Consider the following 18,124-nt stretch of genomic DNA (forward strand, 5'->3'; position numbering starts at 1 on the left):
GTCTCCAAACAACTTAAAACTGCAATAACTTTCAACTATGAAACCTTTTGACTGGAGTATTTTTCTAGAATGCTTGAAATTACATTTGCAATCTTCCCTCCAACTTACACCCTCTTAACTCATCATAATTATGGCTCTATATTACAATAACCAATTTTTTGCACTGGCACATATCATGAGGTGCACAAATACACTAACCTAGAAAAGTAATAATGGAAGTATGAGAGATGGAATTTGTATTTGGCCTAAATGGGTATCCATAAATACAAACACATTAATATGAAACTACCACTAAGTATATTTTTGGGCGATACATGATCGCCCTTGTACCTCTGGATGCTCCTGCATCAACTCTAATATTTATTCCATTGTTGTTCATTTCTTATAGTTTGTTTGGGCATTTTTGGTATGGTGCAGCTAGCTTTAAGGACAAGACATCTCCTTTGGAAGTTCTCTTTCCTTGACTCTATCAAGATTGCATTTCTTTAATCAACATTTGACCTATTCATGTCTGAACAAGAAAGGAAATCCCATCTCTCAACTATATGATCTTTCTTTTATAATCCTTAAGTAATATGAATACTGACAACATATGCAATTTCTTGGTGCCTCACACTTTTGAAATCTGCCACAAATTAAAAGGCCACTCAAATGCATTTTGATATTTTTGAGCTCCTTAGAGGTTTTTATCAAACCTATAAAGGTTCAAATAATTTTCTAAATTTTTGGAACTTCATCATGTTCGACCTTGTTGACCTTTTGGAGTTGAAGGGAACTCATGAACCTCTAGTATTTCTTCATATAGACATCTCCTAGGAAGTTACCAATGTTTCAACATTTAGAATAATCTCATAACTTCTAATATCCAAACATTTTTAGCTTGTAAATACTTCTAAGGTATAAGAACAAGCACACATCTAATATGGTCTTGTTGACCCATTAATAAGTTTAAGAACTATGAAATTTACTCACACAACATACAATTTAAGATGAATGATCATCTAATCCCAAAAAACATTTAGGATCTTAGGGACCTTGGGAATACTTTATACTCCATGCCAATAGAGAGATTTCTCTATCTCCAATTTTAGAAAATGCTTAAGGAAATATGCTCGAGAGTCGAGATTCAAGGAGAGGCCTTGAATGTTACCTCAAAGAATGTAGGGAAAATAAAGTTTAAACTCATGGAAAGTTACTTATTGAAAAGAGTAAAAAATCAAAGCATAGGCAGGGTTTACATGAAACAATATATATGTAAGAATGTTTACAAAATTTTGGCACTAAAAGGACCTAATATAAGAATCAGGGAGTTCATAGTTGAGATGAAAGCCGTGACAAAAAGATAAAATCCGAAAGCCTAACAAAAATGAAACAAAAGACAAATTTCAATGGAAAAGGATGCATGCAAGGTGAACTCTGAGCGAAGTGCAAGAAAGGGAAACTCTATAGCTTGTACACACTTTGAAATTGGATTAATTTTTTTTTGAACTACAAAACACACTCTAGATATAATTTGTTAAACTTTGCACTTTCCACATGATATAAGCACGAGGTGACAAAAAAAAGCATAAACAATTTTGAGAAATTGACATTCGATTAAAAATTCTTAAATTGATTATAAATGGTGGCTTAAAGTAATGCATTTGCAATAGAATGAAAATCTGAGTTTTTTTTTCATTTGGAAGAATGTAGAACAAGACCTAGACAAAAAGCCATTAGACTATGAAACATCTTCGCCAAGATAAAATATATAATACAATTGTTGTTCTATAAGAATACTTAGAAATGTGAATGAGAGCTTCTCAACATCTTATCATAATACAATCTATGGAGTGTTAAAACATAAGAGGAGTCCCATATTCTTTTCCGAGAAGACACTCTTCATTGAGTGTTGGGTGCCTAGTTTGGGCCCATAATCTTACGCCCATTATTGTGAAAACTACTTGGAAGTATTCGCTATTGCTTGGGGTCGTGATCACCTGACCTAAGGAAACAGTTGCTACCTACCTTTGATCCCAAAAAGCTGCATAAGCATATGCGCTATGTTTGGGGGAAGTTGCTTCCGCTGATTGTATGAACCCCAATTTAAGCAAAGGGAGAAAAGTTAGGGTTTCTGTTTCTTGTCCATTCGCATCGCCATTTCTGCAGTGGAAAGCTTTCCTCTGCTTGACTCATCTGTCCATATCATAACCAACGAATTAATCTTCTATCTGAAGGCAGTCCCAATTCCCCCAAATCTACATATATCTTAGAGAGAGTAAAGGTCACAGCATTCAACAAAATGGGTCGTCTAGGAGCTTTCTCAGCATTTATCAGTGTTGTGCTATGGGGTGTTGTGTGTTTTGGGCAGGAAATTGGTGATGGGTATCGCCTTATTTCCATTGAGAAAGGGTCAGATGGGAGCTTGATTGGAAGCTTGGAGGTCATAGGGAGCACTGTTACTTATGGACCAGATGTTCCCCTTCTGCAGCTTTATGTCAAGTAGGGTTTCTCTTCTTCCTCTTTCTTGTGCTTTTGTGTTTTATACATGTCAGGTTAGTTTGATTCAAAACGTAACTAGTATAGTTTGGTATATATTGTCTTTACAATTATATTTAAAATTTCAATTTTGATAGACTCCATTTACATAATTATATTCTTCAAGATTTGATAAATAAGGTAATAGAAAATGATCCCACAATCTAGTTGTTGCCAATATATAAACAAATCTAAATTCAAAATCATATCAAAATACTTGTTTAGATGTGAACATTTAGGTTTAGTTAGTGGTTTGTAAAAAGTATGCTTTTCCTTTCCTAAATCAAAATTCTACAATATTGGTTCGGATATTGTTTATTGTGTTTTATATATGTTAGGTTGTCGTGCTTCTTAAAGATTAAAATTTGGTATTCTCATCGTTCATAACCACTCACGTAATTATATCCCTCGAGTTTTGATAAACATGGTGATAAAAAATTGATCCCACAATCTAGTTGTTGCTAATATACAAACAAATTCAAATTCATAATTATATCAAAATACTTGTTAAAAGATCAAGTAGTACCAAGCTTTTTTATTTCCAATTCACACCCAATTGGATATCTCGCCCCTTTTCTTATTTGGTTATAGTTACTTTTGGCTTGAGTTAATGACTTGCACTAATTGGCATTGCAGGCATGAAACTGAGGATCGACTTAGAGTCCATATAACTGATGCAAAGAAAAAGAGATGGGAAGTTCCTTATAATCTAATTCCTAGGGCCCAAGTACCTCATCTACAAGGAAGAAAAGAAACCAAAATCTCCAAGCCAATGTTTGAATATGTTGAGTTTTCAGATAATGAGTTGGTCTTCTCTTATACTATCGATCCATTTGGGTTTGCAATTAGTCGCATATCCAATGGGGATGTCCTCTTCAACTCCTCTTATGGCAACTTGGTATTTAAAGATCAATATTTAGAGATCACCACAAGCCTTCCCACAACAAATTCATTATATGGGCTTGGAGAGAACACACTACCCAATGGAATCAAGATTGTGCCAAATCAAACTTATACTATTTATGCAAGTGACATTCCACCAACAAATTTGTACACAAATTTGTATGGGGCTCATCCCTTTTACATGGATTTAAGAGAGGGAGGTGTTGGTCATGGAGTGCTACTATTGAATAGCAATGGGATGGATGTTTTCTATACTGGTAGTACGTTAACATATAAGATCATTGGAGGTGTGCTTGATTTCTACTTCTTTGCAGGGAGATCTCCATTGGATGTGGTTCAACAATACACTTCCCTCATAGGTCGTCCGGCTGCTATGCCTTATTGGGCTTTTGGTACTTTCCTATGAACTCCACTCTTACTTTTCCGCTTTTATATAAATATACAATCAACCTAATAGTTAAAATACCACACAACTACATAGAAACAATGAAATGCATCGATGTTGAGTTTCTTAGTTGCATTTCATATAGTTTGTAAAGATTGTGAATTATACTTTTTAAGTACAATATGAGTCCAACTTTTTCATAAGTTTTTGAGTATCTTCTTATGTTTGTTTAAATGTACATTTCAACAAATAAAGATGATTTTAAAAAAAAGTTTTGGTATTTCTTGTTTTTTTTTGTTATTTTAGTTGAAATCTTCGTGACCCAACCCAACACTCAACATGCCTTAGAACTTTGGTATTAGTTATTTTTTATTGATTATATTGAAACCTAACTTTCTAGATTCATTTTGTTGGATTCAACTATTTATTGTCTAATTTAAACTTCTTAAATCTTTTAACTTTACTAGTTCAAAATTTTAGTAGTAGTTAAACTTAAGATTTTCTTTTCAAATAATTTAATTTTTTACATATATTTACACTAGAACATCATCCCTTTTTTTTACTTTTGTTAGATAATTTAAGTTTTATTATTTAACTTATAAGTTTTAATATTAAGTTATAGATGGTTCATATATTAATTTATATTTTTTATTATTTGATTAAAAAATAGCATACATTGCATAAATTGAAGGGTTGAAATAGTATTTAAATATATATCTTTTAAAACAGAGCTTAAAGCATATTGGATATATGATGTAGTATCTAAATTATATATTTCATGGCATGTTAGAATATAAAGGTAAGATGCTTTATTTTTCGAATATTTAATTAGTTTTGCATCTTGTGTATAAAGGTAAGATGTTTTATTTTTTAAATATTTAATTTGATATTAGGAAATAAATTATATGGGTTTAAATGAATGTTGTAGAATTTATTCTTATCATCAACATATTTTTTACTTAATTTATATATTAAATATATTTTTATCATAATAAATGTAAGATGTGATGGAAGTTGATTTTTTTTGGGTAAAGATAGACAATCTTATATTTTAATGTATGCCAATTTTATTTTCTTTTGTACAGGGTTTCATCAATGTAAGTTTGGGTATAAGAATGTTTCAGACTTAGAATATGTGGTGGATAATTATAATAAATCACAAATACCATTGGAGGTAATGTGGACTGATGATAACTACATGGATGGGGCTAAGGACTTCACACTAGATCCTATCAACTATCCTAAAGAAAAGTTACGTACTTTCATTGATCGGATTCATGCTAATGGTCAAAAATATGTTATCATCATTGATCCAGGTACTGCCTTTCCATACCCAATTATCTATTTTATCAACCTAATATTACAAATTCATATTGTAAGATCTAATGTGATTATTGTTGATTTGAGATTTGTGTTTAGTATAAGAATCTTGCAAATTCTAAAAAATACTCTCATTAGATCATAAGAATTTGGACTTCATTTCAATAATACCTTCCTTAAAAAAAATATCGTATTAATTCTTTTGTAAAACCCATAAGTTTGTGTTTTACCTATATTGACTTTTATAAGTCAGTGAAGCCTAAATTTTCTATTCATAAAATATTTTCCCTACTTCAAAATTTTAATTTCTTAAATAAACCTAGAGCAAGAATATGCACCTAAAGAAAAAATATTTATCAAACATTAGAAACAAATTCGTAATAGATGAATGATATCTTATTTAATATTGAATTAATAATATAATAACAGTATTTGGTACCATCAATAAGTGAGTAAGTGGTTAGTAGTGACCCATTCTTCCTTATAATTGATACTTGTATTAGATGTGGAAACCCAACGTTTAGAAAACTAAGATATATAATATAGTTAACATGAGTTGTAATCAAATAATTATATTAATTAGTTGAAATCATTCATTCTTATAAATGGTGATGATGATAATAATCAATACTAGAATGCATCCAATAGACATGGTATGCAAAAGTTGAGTCTAAAATATATTTTATATGTTATTATTTAGAAAATCTTGACTTTTAAAAATATTTCAAGATTCCTTCTAATAATTATTGGAAATAAAAGTAAATAAGTATAAATACCATTCATGCAATGTATTGAAATATGAGGAGAAAATACTTTTAGGAGAAAAAACCTCAATTAAAAAGTTATCCAACATATTATTCAAAAATCACAAGATTATAATAAATGTGCAAAATGAGACTTTCATAAGAATATCACCAACTAGAGATTCAAAGGTAGCTCAATAGTTATTTGACTTCCACATTATAGATCATGACACCCTACCACAATACAATGCCCTGATAAAATATGGATTACTTATAAAGTAAGTAGAGCTAACATTATCTATATCATCAAATTTGAGACATAATGATGAATTATTCTAATTTACAATGCTAAAATGTCTCTTTCAAGGGTATTACTCCCAAACTCCAACTAATGGGGATGTTCCCTCCAAGTCCCATAAGCCCACCCTACACCCCACTTTTCTCATAAACCCAAACAGTGCAAACAGGTAGACTACTAATTCAGCTACTAATTTGATTAGCTTTAAAAGTAACTCTCAGAACACATATCATATCACCACTAAAATCAAAGAGAAGTAAATAACATCTATCGATCACACATGCAACACACAACACATCAACTTTTGTATGTGGAAACCCTTAGCTAGAGGGAGAAGCGCATGGTGGTGATGACACCTACAAGCTTTGCCTATGATTGCTCCACTTGATTCCAACTTCATCGTGATCACCACCAAAATATCTAACTTATAGTTGCTCATCTTGCATACCAATTACAATGCCTAGTTATTTTCTTGCTTAGCGATGACATGCCTTGTCTTACTGATCGATCCATATTTATGCGCTAGTTGTGTTGCCATCAATGACAACCAAATGCTCTGCTACTTTTGACCGCATCTCACAATTCATCTCAAGACCAAACAATCTACTTCAGATCTCATGGAAATAATTGCCTCCTTTGGCATTGATGACAAACTCTATGTAAAAATAATTTTGATTAGGCCAAAAAATATTTATTGTAATAGTAATTATCCTCTTTTTAGCTATTCTCCCCCTTACCTATTCAATTTGTGCTCCCCCTTTCTAGTGTTTGACCATTTTCATAGTAACCTATACTCATTGTCAAAAAGCTTAACTATTTACAACCTATCAAATATTTTGGAGTTTGTCTTTGCTAACTCCCCTTTCACTATAGTAAAAAGGTTTTCCTTGTAAGGAGCTACAAATACCCTTTCTGGGGGTTCACCATATTAGGAGTGCTTAGTACACTGTTAAGAGTACAACAAAGATTTGCTAGGATCTGCCTCACTAGAGCATATAGAGTTCCTTTTGAGAGTCCACCCTGTTAAAAGATATACACAAAGAGACATGTTAGAGTTCGCCCAATTAAGGGATTTTCATTGCTACAATTATTAGGGCACAATAAGTCAAATGATTTGAATGTAGCATTGCTTGCTTGTCAAATCCAATATGCTCTACCTACTTCATTGCTATTCACTCCTCAATATCTTCTCCAGACCTTGATCGCAACCTCTGTAACCACAAAATTCTTCTACCACTATCACCAATCTCGACATACTTACTCTCATAACAACATCATACAAATACATAGTCCTAATGTTCCTTAATCTTCACTATCCATTCAAATTTCAAAGTTGTCGTAGAAATACCATATGTAATTCACATATCCCAATCTATCTAACACATTATTGATCATTGCCTTGATCAATATTAGGGTTTGCACATGATATTCCCAAGAACAATCAAAATGTGTTTGACCTTCTCCATGTCTTTTGGAATCTTCTCTTCATCCTTGTTTTAATCACACAATTGTCACCTCATTACGTCCTCAACTGATTGAGAATGTCATTAAACCTTCTAATCACCTTATTGCTTGTACAAATCACCAACCAATGACCTATCATCAATAAGCCAAGGATACGAGCAATATATCCTACAACACCTTTTGACATGGAAAACCTTGCTCACTTTCCATCATAACATGTTGCGATTGCTTACATATTCTTTGTGCTTCATAGAGAAGCTTTTCTTATGATTGCTCCACTTGATTCACACTTCATCGTGATCACCACCAAAATATCTAACTTATAGTTGCTCATCTTGCATACCAGTTATAACACCTAGTTATTTCCCCACTTAGCGATGACATGTCTTGTCCTACTGGTCGATCCATATTTGTGCGCTAGCTGTATTGCCATCAATGACAACCAAATACTCTGCTACTTTTGACTGCACCTCACAATTCATCTCAAGACCAAACAATCTACTTCAAATCTCATGCCAGCAATTGCCTCCTTTGGCATTGATGACAAACTCTATGTGAAAATAATTTTTGATTAGGCCAAAAATATTAATTGTAATATTAACTATCCTCTTTTTAGCTATTCCCCCCCTCACCTATTCAATTCGTACTCCCCCTTTCTAGTGTTCTACTATTTTCATAGTAACCTATACTAGCTGTCAAAAAGCTTAACTATTTACAACCTATCAAATATTTTGGAGTTTTTCTTGGCTAACTCCAGTGGTTTCTCCCATGACCTCTCTAAGTTTTTTCTAGTAACTATCTATCCTTGTAGATCTATTGCTAACTCTTCTATTGAGTCTGTAGTACTCATGTCAGGTAACCCAAGTAGACCTTCGCCATTCTTCACATTTTGTTGTGTCACCTCCACTATAGGTGCTTGGTAAAGTTGTACCTCTAGTACCCACTTTTCTTGTTCTATTTGGATTTGCTTTACCTTTTGTGTAAGAAGCTTTATTTTGGCATTATATTCAATTGCAAAATTAGATTGGATCAGGTTGTTCAATTAAAGTATCAGTTCCTTTTCTGCCTGATTGCTTCTCTTCCCCAAATCATCGACAAACTCTAATAGATTTTAAGTGTTGGCTAATCTCTATACAAAATGCACCAAGGACAAAAAAAAGTCAAACATGATTCTTTTTTAGATTCACGAAAACACAACAAAATTTTCTCAAAAAATTTGTTGTTTTCAATAACAAAATATACAGATCATGAAGATCAAATGTTGAAAGTTTAAAAAAATCATTGTGTTTTTATTTTTTGAAATTTAGTTAATGGTTCAATTTGTAGGGAGGATTGCCGCATCCTAGTTTTTATATGATGGTCAACAATTGAACAACATTCTTGAGTAAGACATTTTCTTCATCAATTTGTTTGGGTAAAGTCTTCCTATCTCTGTCAGTTGTTTCTATCAACTGCAATTCTCTTGTTCTCATAAATGTTCTTTGATAACTTCATTACAATTGTCTCTATCTAAGTACTTCTCCTATAATGACCTTGATCAGAGTATGTTAGAGTGGGGTTGTCATTGCACCAAAAGACCAATCTTTTAATGCCTGATACAACCAATCAACTTATAGTACATAGGAGGTGGTTAATCCCTTGTCACAAATCCCAAGGGGAGTGCTGAACAAATTTCCAACAATTTGCCCCTCAGCATTACTCGAGGGTCTAAGGATTCAAACCTATGACCAAGCTTTGATACCACTCATTAGAGTGAGGTTGCCATTGCACCAAAAGATAGATCTTTCAATGCCTAATACAACCAATCAACTGATAGTACATAGGAGGCAGTTAAGCCCTTGTCATGAATCTCGAGGGGAGTGTTGAACAAATTTCCAATAGAGTATACATCTGATCAGTCATACCTACATTAGGATCATATTCCACATCCACCACTACATCTATCGTAATATCTCTAGTTGCTTGCATTACTCTAGCTTTCTTGTTCTTTTCTCCCATTATGTCCCTTTCAAGCTTTATCTTCCACTTCTCATAACATTCCAATAATTCCTTAGGGCTTAAGTTTGTGATATCTATTGTCTTTAATGTGCCTTCTTCCCCTTCATCATCTTCCTCATCTGGACTAGCTTTAATAGTAGGCTTTCTCATCTTCCTTTTAATTGTAACACTTACACTTAGCTTCATCTTCATGGAGATTGATTCTTTAACTACTTTATCATCTTTTCCTTTCTTCTCTAACATTGCTTGAGTAGGTTGTACCTTTGGTGTGTGATCAACCTCTTCAAATTGAATATCTTCAATTATCACTATATCTCAATCGATTTGATCTATTTATTAGTGTTCCATGTCTTGAACCTATTTGATAGTGTTAGCTATGACTTGACCAATAATCTTTGATAGAATATAAGCGTGACGAAGAACTAGTTTATTTATACCACTTGGCTCATTAGTGGTGTATTTCTCCTTAATCTCCTATTCAACTTCCTCTCATGTTACTTTTACCTTTTTTCATGCTTCCACAGTTTTGTTGTCTATTTTTGGATTGTTATTTATTGTTGGTTCAACATTCATGGTCATCATCTCGTATTGGTTCAACACTCACTATTGGTTTGTTTCCGTAGACAACTGCTAGTTTTCTACATGTCACTAGCTCACTATTACCATTTCATTCTACTTTTTTGCATGTGAATTTTGGTGTCCCCATTACTATATATTTTCTTGGTTTAGGTTTTGGTTAGATGTAGGTGGATGCCCCCACGTCTAACCCAACATATCTTTACTATACTAAGGTGGATAGGTCTTTTGATGATGAATGTCTTCGACTCCTAATGATCCATTTCATAGGGTTCAACGTTTGCATAGTTCTTCTCCCCTTATATTGTTTGTGGATAGGAAGTGTTGGAAAAAGAAGAATACTTATCTTTTGTTGCTCTTATCTAGAGATTAATGGTTTATGACCTTCCCTTCCAAATTTGAAAAAATAGATTTTAGATTTTTGAGGCCCATTATTGATGATAGGATTGAACTTTATCCTTCTTTAAGAGTTTCTTTGTGGTAGCCTTTAAATCTAAGAATGAATGGAAGGTGGGGTTTGGCTATGGGGTATGCACTCACTTTCTCTCAATCCCTGGTTCACTTCCTTCAACCATCTCTCTAAAAATATTAGTGTTTTTCCTATTTAGGTTAGCATTCCTAATTTTCCTCTCCAATACTAGAGATGATCTTTATATTGAATCTATTGGAAACACTATTGGTAGGTTCGTTATGGAAGTCACTTCAATAATCTATGAACATACACCACACTTTTTCCTACATTCTTGTGGATATTGATAACTCAAAACATTATCTTGAAGAGGTCATCTTGGTTGTTTGGACCATATAGTAGTCTCATATTCTTGTATACAGGAGTGTTCCTTTCTAGTAGAGAGTATGTTATGCTAGTGGTCACCTAGCTAAGTTTTGTAAGAAACGACATCATAATGATGCATTATGGTAGAAAAATGTTCGTAATGAGCATCTTACTATGGGATTTTTTTTAATATTGAGGATATTCTGAGTATGAGAATTGGTTTCAATTTCTACAAGTACTTTAGAGTTTCCTGATAATCCTATGGAAACGAGTGTGAATTTGACTTCGCCTCTAAAGTCTTTTCTGGTAATTTTTCTATATGGTTATACTCCAATCTCCCTTCCTACAAAACCTTTGGCAATTGGTCCTCTTTCTTACCCTTTCTCTATACATTTAGAGGATAATATTTCTTGAGTTGTTGCACAAAGAAGGAAGAGAGGTCTTCCTAAGCATAATGACACCTCTCTATCTTTGGTTAAGTGTGATCATAGAGAGCAAAATTTTCCAAAGGTGATTTAGTTTCCATATTTTATGTCTCTCTCTTACTATTGTTTGTTTATTGGTGAATTGTCCTTTACTTGTTTGTAAAGGGTTTCAATATCCCTTCAAAACCTGCTTATGCCTCATTGTCTATTGTTTGCATAGATTGAATTTTGACATTTTAGGTGATTGTTGTTTGTTGACATAGCTTATCTTGTACATCAATTATAAGTTTTGTAAAGGGTTTTGTGGTCCCTCCAAAACTTGTGTTATCCTTAAATAAAAATAATACCACTTTACCATTAGCTCTTCTTGTGTCGAGTCTTAGAGTTTGGTCACTTGCGATAAGACTCTTGTTGGGCAACCTATTGTTGATGGTGATATGATTGTATCTATTGTTGGCTATTCTCTAGTTGTTGCGACCCCAATAACTGGTTCTTATTTAGACATTGTTGGATCCCCTTTCAATGGGTCCATTGTGGTTAGTATTGGCCCTCCTCCCTAGGGTGTGGGGTCTTCAATATTGGATTTGTTGGTTTAGTAGAAGGATGCAACTAAGGTGGATGAGGGATGTATAAATGTTAAATAGAAAATAACATAATAAGTCTTTATGCCTTTCAAAATGACCCTTTGATCCTACAACAAAAAGGATAAAGTAATTCTTAATGTGTTTTTTTTTTTGTGGATTTTTGGGATGGATTCTTCTCTAGTCATTTCTTGTTGTTGTGGTTGCTAGTTGGTGTCGTTGCAACCTTTATCTTAGGTTGTGGGAACCTATTCACAAAACCATGATTTTGGTATTGACCCCTTCATTATTGTGGATTGTAATGGTTTATCTTTTGTGATCTTTTTGCTTAGGGATTCAAGTCCCTTCAAAACCTATTCTTGCCTTGTTTAAAAAACAATACCACTTTACTGTGGGACTTGTGAAGAGAAGCATTTCAAAATGGGTTAAAATGATTTGTTCTTATTCAAGAAATTTTATTTCTAATAAGATACAACACACAAGGGTTGAAGAATGTCACCAAAGTGAACCTACAAAATTTCTAAATATTGTGTAAATAAATATTAAGAGAGTTCAAGTAGAAAAACATATAAGAGATATCACAAATATATTGAGATGTAGAGAGTATTATAAAAAAATTAAAGTAACATAAGAGTAACAAAAACTATGATCCTTTTATTTCTAAAGGGTTTTCCAAAGATAGTACAAAAGTTTTTCCAAAGACAACAAGTCTTTCTAAATCCACAATCATGTATTGTTATCATCGATAAATAAGCTAGACAAATATCATTTAAACTTAATAGAAGCTAAGGGTATTAAGTGGAGTTCATAAGACCATGCTATTGTGGATGAAATTGCAATTGTGAAGAGATTGGAAAACCCACTTTTTATTCTTCAATGGAACATATTAGGAATATTATAAAATGATCACGTTAAATACAGTAAATACAATTTTTTTGAAAATACACAACAAGGATACAAATACACAAACATATAAATTTTGACATCTAGATATTAATATAGATCTCTGGTGCTTAATAGATATTAATATACATCTCTAATGCTCTATAATATATGTAAGATACATTCTTTAATATAATTCCAATCATTACCACCTTAAATATCTTTAAAAAATATATTTCTTAAGATGTTTTCAAATAAATAAATTTAGGATACATAAATTTCATAACGTAAAATAATAAGTAAATATAAATTTTACATTAAAATTTGAACAATACAAGAATAAATCCTTTTGTTTTGATAGATAAACAAGAAGAAATCTTTTAATTATAAATATATTTTAAAAATTAATATATCTAAATTTACATGCAAAGTATCCAAAATTTTAAATATAACAAACACCTTTTAATATCAAGAAACATAGAAATAAAAGGTCAAAAGGTACAATTAATATTTTCAATAGAATCAAAATCAAGATTATTTGTGGTCAACATTTTTAATGGATCTTTTTGGCCTATTAGTGAAGTTGTTTGGTTCTCATTGAGCACACCACGAATCAAGTCTTGCTAAGTGCAAAGGCTCCAATACCTTAAGGGATGATGCTGAGATCATGCCCTAAACAAATTTTGGTAGAATGATTACCCCCCAATTCTTGGCTCTTAGCTAGATAGGTTCTAAACCTCAACAAAATACAATTTGTGATCAACATAACAATTCCTTATAAAGGGACAATTCAATTCTTATAAAGCCACTATTAATATTGAAGGCTTTTAACATAATATCTTTTTTAATGTTTTCTTCTAACTTAATATACATTCAAGTTTGTTTGGATCATTTTTAACATCTAATTTCACATATATGAAAGCCTTTAAAACAATCATCAAAATGTTAAAGTAAATAAATAATCATTTTTATAATTTTAAAGATTATTAATGCATTTTCAGAACTAAAGAATTACAAGGTCTATATAAATTTTATTATTATTTAAGATTAAATAAATAATTATTATAAAGATTACTTTCAAGAATATAGAAACTTTTTAATTTAAACATTTTTGGTTTTGAATAGTTGTATTGTTTGTTAAGGCAATTGAACTTTTCTTATTTATTTATTTATTATTGAATTGTCTACTTATTTAAAAAATTATATCAAGTCATTCAAAACCACACACACGCTTCTATATTATTTATTATTAAAAATTATTTGTTAAAGTGATTATTTCAACTTTTTACGGTGTTAAAGATTTTAACTTGAATTAAAGTAAAATATGAGTAATTTATTAAGACTATTTACTGTTTATAGTCTATAAGACCAAGTTTATGCTTCTCTATGAAATAATATTGAATAAAATAATATCATCTATATATACACTTCTATTTCAAAAATGAGTCAAAACATTTGGCGTCGCTCAACTTTGTAGACTTAAAAATGAGTAGAATTAATTGGAAAAGAGGGGCACATCCTTCTTCCACCTTTAAATTGAATGACTATTCCTAACTAGTTATTTCTCAAATCACGAGTTCTCTCACACCTACTACCTAAGAGTAATTTTCTAAACAAGAGTTGTGCGCACTCTAGATCCAAACAAAGAGCTTGAACATTTTTCTTGATAATTTATGGTTTAATGGTATAGAGATTTTTCATGTTACCACATTAAAATTCAAAAGTTTTTCCTTCTACCTCATGATAGGTGCTATTTACATTATTTTATGATATCATCATATTTTCCCACTACTAGTAAGCTAATAAAAGCCAATACATAAGGAAAATAGTATGTTGACATAAGTTATTATTAGAGATGAGAATAGATAAGCATCTAATTTTGATTTGGTGTCTCTTGCCACTTGTATTAGACCATGTCATTTTCTCCCCTATTGTTAAGAATCATTTGAAAAAAATGGATATTTTTGTTGATTAATTGAAATGAGGTTCACATGCTAGATGGATTTAAGAGTAGCATTGGATGATAGGAATAAAGGAAATGTCTTAATTTGGGAGTGATCATATATATATATATATATATATATATATATATGGTATGTTATGAAATAAAATTGTAATTTTTTTAGATATGAGAATAGATAATCAATGATACTCAATGGGATAACCCCCCTTACAAGATCAATGCCTTTAGGACACATGCCCCAATTGGAACTAATACTATTGCCACAAGCTCCACCCACTATAATGGTATCCTTGAGTATGATGCACATAGCCTCTATGGCTTCTCAGAGGCAATTGCCACACACATTTCTCTTCAAAGTATCTTGAACAAACGTCCCTTCATATTGTCAAGGTCTACATTTGTTGGGTCAGGATCATATGCAGCACATTGGACTGGGGATAATCTTGCTTCTTGGGAGGACCTTAGATACTCCATCTCAACTATATTGAGATTTGGAATGTTTGGGATGCCAATGGTTGGGGCTGACATATGTGGATTTCTAGGGGGTACTAATGAGGAGTTATGTGCACGGTGGATTCAATTGGGATCATTTTATCCGTTTAGTAGGGACCATTCAAATTTTGATAGCCCGCGACAAGAACTCTATTTGTGGGACTTAGTGGCCGAGTCTGCACTCAAAGCATTGGGATTACGCTATAAAATCTTGCCTTATATTTATACATTAAACTATGAGGCCCATATGACAGGAGCCCCCATTGCACGACCCATATTTTTCTCCTTTCCAGAGGATGAAGAGACATATGATTTAAGTACCCAATTTCTCATTGGTCCAAGTGTCCTAGTATCTCCTGTTTTACAAAAGGAGACAAGTACAATTACTGCTTATTTCCCTAAAGGGAGTTGGTATAGTTTGAATAACATGAATAAATCCTTTATTTCTATGGGTGAGTATGTGAGTTTAGAGGCTCCCATGGATACTATTAATGTTCATATTTGTGATGGGATGATTCTTCCCATGCAAGAGGGGGGATTAACAACTACAGAGGCTAGGAAGACTCCATTTACTTTGGTGGTAGCATTTCCAATAGGATCAAACTATAGTGTGGCAAAGGTGAAAGGTCAACTCTTTTTAGATAATGGTGAAGATGTGGATATGAAGTTACAAGAGGGAAATTCCACTTATACCATATTTTTTGGTGAATCAGATGGAAAAACAATTACAATCAAGTCTGAGGTACAAATGGGGAACTATGCTATGGCAAAGGGTTGGATGGTGAAACATGTGGTAGTTTTAGGACCCTGTCCCTTTCCTTTAGTTTTCCATGTCAATTTTCCTATAGGAAAAAGCTTTAGTATTACATGGGATATAAACAAAATCAATTCAGATGTGAGTTATCAAGCTTCAAATCCTATTAAGATTATGTAAAACATTCTAGGTATTCTAAATAAAAAAGGTTACTCCTTGTAAAAATTCCAAATGGTGTCATAGAGTCTTTCTTAAAGCATTGAATGTGAGTATTGATAATATATTCAATGTTAGGTCTTCAACTAAAAATGTTTAAAACACAATTGATGTATAATAGATCATTGCGAAAACTAAATTTATGAAGAATATGTATAGATTGATCTTAAACATTGCAGAGTTTTAGACCAAAGATTACTTGTAAAATGTTTTCTTATTTTTATAATATAATTAATTTTGTATTTATATTACTATTTAATAATTAAATTTTGAATTGAGATGTAAAAGTATATCAACCTTTCTTATATGATTAGACTATAAGATTTGAATTTGTGGTGTATTTAATTTGAACTTCAACATGATATTCTCTATTAATGTATGTATTATTGTGCATGCATGTGTATGCTTAGGTGAATGTGTGTGTATTGGCATAGCTGGGTATGTGTGGGTGTGGGTGTGCACATGTGTATGTGCATGTGTCTACATGTGTGCACGCATGTGTCAAGATGTACATAACCATATGTATGTATGCATGTATGAAGATGGATGTATGCAAGGTTGGATATATGCATGGATTTATGGATGTATGGGTGTATATATATATATATATATATGAATGCATGCATGTGTATACATACATATTTATGTTTGTGTCTATATGGGTACTCTTAAAACTTCAATCTTCTCTCAAGTGTAATGATCCTACGGGAAGCTTCACATGTGTGTGTGTGTGTGGGCGCGTGCATGCGTGCGTGTGTGCATGTGTGTGTGTGTGTGTGTGTGTGTGTGTGTGAACATGTACATATCCATATGTATGTATGCATGTATGAAGATGGATGTATCCAAGGTTGGATGTATGTATGGACATATGGATGTACATATGCATGGATGTATGGATTTATGCATACATGAATACATGTATAGATCCATGCGTATATGTATGTATGTATGGATGCATGCATCCATGTATATATATATGTACTTATGCATTCATGTATGATAGCATACACATACATATTTATGTACGTGTCTATAGGGGTACTCTTGACACTTAAATTTGCTCTCAGGTGTAACAATCCTATGGGAAGTGTCAATGAATTTGAGACCCTTATCCTTTCATTGAGAAACCTTTGGGATTTTAGAAGCACACTCTTCATAAATATATTTTGGAAGAAAAGGGGAGAGAAAGTAGATAAAAGTAAAGATGATACGCCATAACTCGAATACTTAATGAAACTTCATCTGTAGGTTATTTTGACATGTTTAAACTTAGTAACATGGAGCAAAACATACAATAATGCATATGAAATAAAAAAGAAAAAGGGAATAGTTTACTTCAAGAGTATAATACACATGCTAAGATAAAATTGGAAATAACACTTGAATATGCATAAGCATAATGAACTTTATAGATACTTAAAAATGAAAAATCACGATTGATTTGCATTCATGAATCAAACACTTATACGCAAAACTTAAGGTAGAAGAGTAGTCTTCTCAATAAGTGCTAGAAATTAGAAGTTTTTAAGAATCCCCTTTATAATATAGAATGGGCCTTTTATAGTGTTGGGGAGGAAAAACCCTAAAAATAAGAGTGAGAAAGGCATCTGGAAGGAAACAATACCATTAAGTTGAATTTGTAGAGGAATTACTTTTTGCATCAACAGATGCAATGTGCATATCTTGATGACCTAGGGAATCAAAATATGAGAGCTCTTTTCTTACAAGAATTAATTGTGATCAATCAGGAAGACTATCATGATTTGCATTGAAGGAGGGTTCACACGTTTGAGATATCAAATTATCTTTTGTTTTAAGAAATAATTTAATAT

At 32.2% G+C, this 18,124-nt stretch overlaps 1 protein-coding gene across 1 annotated transcript; it reads left to right on the forward strand.

Annotated features, from left to right (window-relative positions):
* The first annotated feature begins 1,864 nt into the window (after nucleotides 1-1,864).
* Nucleotides 1,865-16,308, forward strand: LOC149571295 (alpha-xylosidase 1-like). Its single transcript, XM_089815686.1, has 5 exons — nucleotides 1,865-2,481; nucleotides 3,154-3,812; nucleotides 4,891-5,236; nucleotides 11,216-11,285; nucleotides 15,006-16,308. Exons 1-5 carry the CDS (start codon nucleotides 2,282-2,284, stop codon nucleotides 16,254-16,256), a joined length of 2,526 nt encoding a protein of 841 aa, XP_089671812.1. The 5' UTR covers nucleotides 1,865-2,281; the 3' UTR covers nucleotides 16,257-16,308.
* The last annotated feature ends 1,816 nt before the right edge of the window (nucleotides 16,309-18,124 follow it).

Source organism: Cupressus sempervirens, chromosome 2 (genome assembly GCF_028749045.1).
Source record: "Cupressus sempervirens isolate cs-2001-9-10 chromosome 2, ASM2874904v1, whole genome shotgun sequence".
In the NCBI taxonomy this organism is placed as follows: Eukaryota; Viridiplantae; Streptophyta; class Pinopsida; order Cupressales; family Cupressaceae; genus Cupressus; species Cupressus sempervirens.